The 3886-nt window shown below is 45.5% G+C and overlaps 1 protein-coding gene across 1 annotated transcript; it reads right to left on the reverse strand.

The window, feature by feature from the left end:
* Positions 1–273: 273 nt before the first annotated feature.
* On the reverse strand, positions 274–3557 carry LOC123068531 (uncharacterized protein At2g39795, mitochondrial). The gene is made up of 3 exons (XM_044491119.1): positions 2870–3557; positions 801–1171; positions 274–699 (listed from the first exon to the last, which is right to left on the reverse strand). Exons 1-3 carry the CDS (start codon positions 3152–3154, stop codon positions 543–545), a joined length of 813 nt encoding a protein of 270 aa, XP_044347054.1. The 5' UTR covers positions 3155–3557; the 3' UTR covers positions 274–542.
* Between the last annotated feature and the right edge of the window lie 329 nt (positions 3558–3886).

A 3886-nucleotide genomic window follows, 5' to 3' on the forward strand; every position in this document is an offset into this window, starting at 1 on the left:
GCTCCAGATCACAGGGCTTTGAGTTGGAACGCGGGCGGATTTTTTTGCCCTCATGCTAATAAATCACACATAATTTATTTTTTCCTTTTTTGCTACATCAAATCATCCACCGAATTCATTTCGATTTCACAAATTAAAAGCAACACAAACACACAGTCTATCTCTTCTTTTCTTTTTCCCACAACAAAACCATCCAGCTTAAACTGGCCAGGGGAGCAAACTCTGTTCCATCATCTAACAACAGTCATTACCGGATATATTTAAGCATAAAAGTGGAAGTAACACCGCTTGTATTAAGCTTAGGAACTTAGGAAGTCTTGTTTCATTGCTGGTAACCACCTTTCTACAGGATTTTCACCGGCCAGCTCCAAAACACAAATGAAACTCACTCTTCCTAGCTGCTGATTCAGGACTACAAATACACTTCATACTACTGGTTTCACAGGGTTCTCAGTTCTTACTGCTCTTGCTACGCGTGATAGAAGGCTACGCTACCAAAATTTGCTGTCGAGTCACGCAGCAAGGCCATCTGTTCAACCTCACTACTGGACCAGACCCTTGAGCTTGGTCATCCACCGGACGTACTCCTTGGTCTGCTTGGTGATCATGTAGTCGTGCATGAAGTTGGTTGTCGTCAGCGTCACACCTCGCACCTCCAGGAACTTGAACAGGCCCTTCTGCACGTTTGGAGGAAGCTCGCTGCAGTAGGAAAACAAGAGGGAAGAGCCATCAGCAATGGGCAGTCATAAGATGCCGTGCCATGGTGCGAAAAAGAGCAGGATGTGAAGCAGCATTCTTACGTGAATTCAGGGCCTTCAAAGGGGAACTTCTCTGCATCAGGCTCTGTTTTCTCTGCTATCATCATGTCGTCAATGGTGATCTCCTCGCGGAAGGCTGTGCAGGTGAACTCGAGGTTCGGGCCAGATCCCTTGGAGACTATCACCTTCATAGCAAGGCTGCTATCTTCGCCGCCCTCATCTTCATCGTCTTCGTCCTTGGCAGCCGCCTCCTCATCGGCCTCGTCATCTTCATCAAACTCAGGATCCCCTTCCATATTAGGCATGCTGACAATGACCTCAATCTTCTCATCCTTGTAGTCCCTTTTCAGAATAACCACGCTCATCCCATCTTCATCGACCATTTCAAAGGGAAAGTCTTCTGGAGTAGGTTCCTGTCAAAAGAGTGACAAATGAATTGAGCTAAACAGCCTAGATATTTGCAAGAGCAAGAACTGAAGTTAATTGTATGCCTACGCTTTACAGAAAGTAGCATGTATACAGTCGTTTCAGGATTTTCAGGCAAAAGTAATGAATCTAAATGCCAGTTTTCATATTGCTGTCCCGCCATGTGAAACCAAAGTAATTGAAATTTGAAACCAAACCCTCAAAACTCAACCACCGGACTCCCTCATTCAAATACATACTCTGTAAAATCATAAGAATGATCGGTGAACTGATATCAGCTGAATGGTCAAAGCTGCTCAGAGAAACAGCAGCCCAAATGTTCAGATTCGTTTTTAGCACAGTACCGTCAGAAGCAACATAAAACCAAGCTAAACTGTAATATATAAACGGATGGTTGCGCACCTTACATGCTGGCAAGTTTCATTGATGAATATGCATAAGAATCAACACAAAACCGAGCTAAATCATAATACATATGTGACTTGCATGCAAAGAAACACTGGCAGTCTGACTAACTGTGACATGCTTACTTAATCATATCTATTATGCATGGCAAACAAGCAATAAAAATGAATTGATGTCAAAAAAAGCAGTAAAGCTGAAAACTCTCGACACTGGCAATATAGTGGTAAATTAGCAACGCACGGTCCTACCAAAAGAAATACTAGTAAACACCTTCAGCCAGTCATCCACGCAAGGTATCACCACAATTCCAAGAAAAATATCAGTAGAAACGTCTCTCTGATAACAAATCTCCCTCTCAATCAAGCAGGTAAATGTCAGACGGACCAATACTCAGTAGAAGCCCAAGTATCCGCAAGACCAAAATTTGACGCTAAGTAGCTAGCAAGTAAAATTTTATGGCCAAATGTTCCGCCTTGCAAAAAGTAGTATATACCACAGTCATTTCAGGATTTTCAAACAATAACTGATGACCCTAAATTTCAGCTCGAATATTGCTCTCACACGAATTAGTTCAAAATTTGAAACAAAACCCTCAATATTTACCATCAATCACACTCATTTAAATACATACTCCATAAAATCATTAGAATGATCAGCAAACCAACATTGGCTGAATAGTCGCATGTGCTCAGAGAAATAGCAGTTGAAATATTCAGACTTGTTTCTAGCACAGCACTGCAAACTGACACCAGCTAAATGGTCGCATCTGCTCAGAGAAATAGCAGTTCAAATACTCAGACATGTTTTTACCACAACACTATAAACCAAGCTTAATCCGTAATCCATAAACCATAAGAGGATGGTGGCACAACTTACATGCTGGCAATGCATAATTGAATGTACATTAGAACACAGGAAAGCAAGCTAAATTACAGTGGATACCAAAAGAAGCACCATCATGCTTAACTGACCATCAGTAATTCACTCTTACAGACGGGCAGCTCCTGGTATACCGTCAATGTGGTGGCAAATTGGCAACGCATGGTCCATTCCTACTGAACAACTACCGGTAAAACATCTATCATCCAGAGTCATCATCCACGCAAGGTACCACCGTAACTCCGAACAAAATTCCAGTACAGGCTTTCTCTCCTACCCCATGAAAAATCCCTCTCTAATCCCGGCAAGGATTCCTCTGCCGCGCAGCAATAAATCGACCGTACAACGCGGCCGCTTAAAGCAGGGACCGTCCCGTGTCAGTGTCTCGCACTCCCCCTCACCTGTCCGTCGGTGGCGAGGTACTGCTCGGCCTCCCGGATCTCGAGGTCGATGGCGGCGGGGAGGCCCCCGGCGCCGGCGCCCTTCTTGTTCCTCTTCTTGACCTTGCTCTCCATCATGACCGGCGCGGAGTTGGCTGACCCCTGCGCCGCTGCCGCGCGCAGTGGAGCCGCGAGCGCGCGCCGGGCCGGGGCCGCCCACGCTCCCACGAGCCCGCCGCGGGAGGCGGGAGGGGCGGAGCAGAGGAGTGCTGTGGTGGTGGAGGAGGCGGAGACGAAGGAGGCCATGGCGGAGGGAGGGGGAGAAGGGAATGGGGGAGGGGATAAGGTGAGGAGGGGTTTTGGGTTTGGATTAAGACGACGAGGAGGCGAGAGAGAGGTGCGCCGCCGTTGGTCCGGGTGTGTGTGGCCCGCACGCCAGTGACAGCAGAAGCTTGCTTTTTTACTTTTTTTTTCTAGGAGGGAAACGCACAGTAGGTTCTTCAACTATATTTCAAGGGTGTCAGATAGGTCATCAAAATATGAAAATCACCATTCAGATCCTCAGAGTGTAGTAAGTGTGTCATGCTAGGTAAAGTATAGGTCCTTGGACTACTTTGATATTGAATTGATTCTGGATATGGATGAAACACTTATTACACTTTTAAGGAGATAGATGATGATTCCAGAACCTACGTAACATCCCTGAAATACTTTAGAGACCCACAATGCATTTCACTCGTTTCTTAATATGAAATGTAATTATAACTGGATAAGTACCGGCCTACGTTCGAGTGAGTACGCAAAGGCAGTAGGAGGTGGCCAGTGGTTGCATGTAAAAACAAGTTGGCAGGTGTTACGCGACATGAGACATGTGAAATTTTGGAGCCTACACGCGAGAAAAGATAAGCACGATGACTCATCCGCTCCACTAAAGCTCGGGTTACTTTTGTTTCTGAAATTAAATCCCCGAAGGTTCGTTCTTGTGGTCTTGTTAATAGGTTTGATGTTACTAACAATATCGCGGTGCCTTCTAGAGGG

Source organism: Triticum aestivum, chromosome 3B (genome assembly GCF_018294505.1).
Source record: "Triticum aestivum cultivar Chinese Spring chromosome 3B, IWGSC CS RefSeq v2.1, whole genome shotgun sequence".
Classification (NCBI taxonomy): Eukaryota; Viridiplantae; Streptophyta; class Magnoliopsida; order Poales; family Poaceae; genus Triticum; species Triticum aestivum.

What these genes read in the sequence shown, in the direction of transcription:
- LOC123068531 (XM_044491119.1), bottom strand. Translation starts at nt 3,154, where the DNA reads ATGGCCTCCTTCGTCTCCGCCTCCTCCACCACCACAGCACTCCTCTGC. An exon ending in ACCTCGCCACCGACGGACAG is followed by an intron (nt 1,172 to 2,869) that starts GTGAGGGGGAGT and finishes CTCTTTTGACAG; the next exon opens with GAACCTACTCCAGAAGACTT. An exon ending in TTTGAAGGCCCTGAATTCAC is followed by an intron (nt 700 to 800) that starts GTAAGAATGCTG and finishes TTCCTACTGCAG; the next exon opens with CGAGCTTCCTCCAAACGTGC.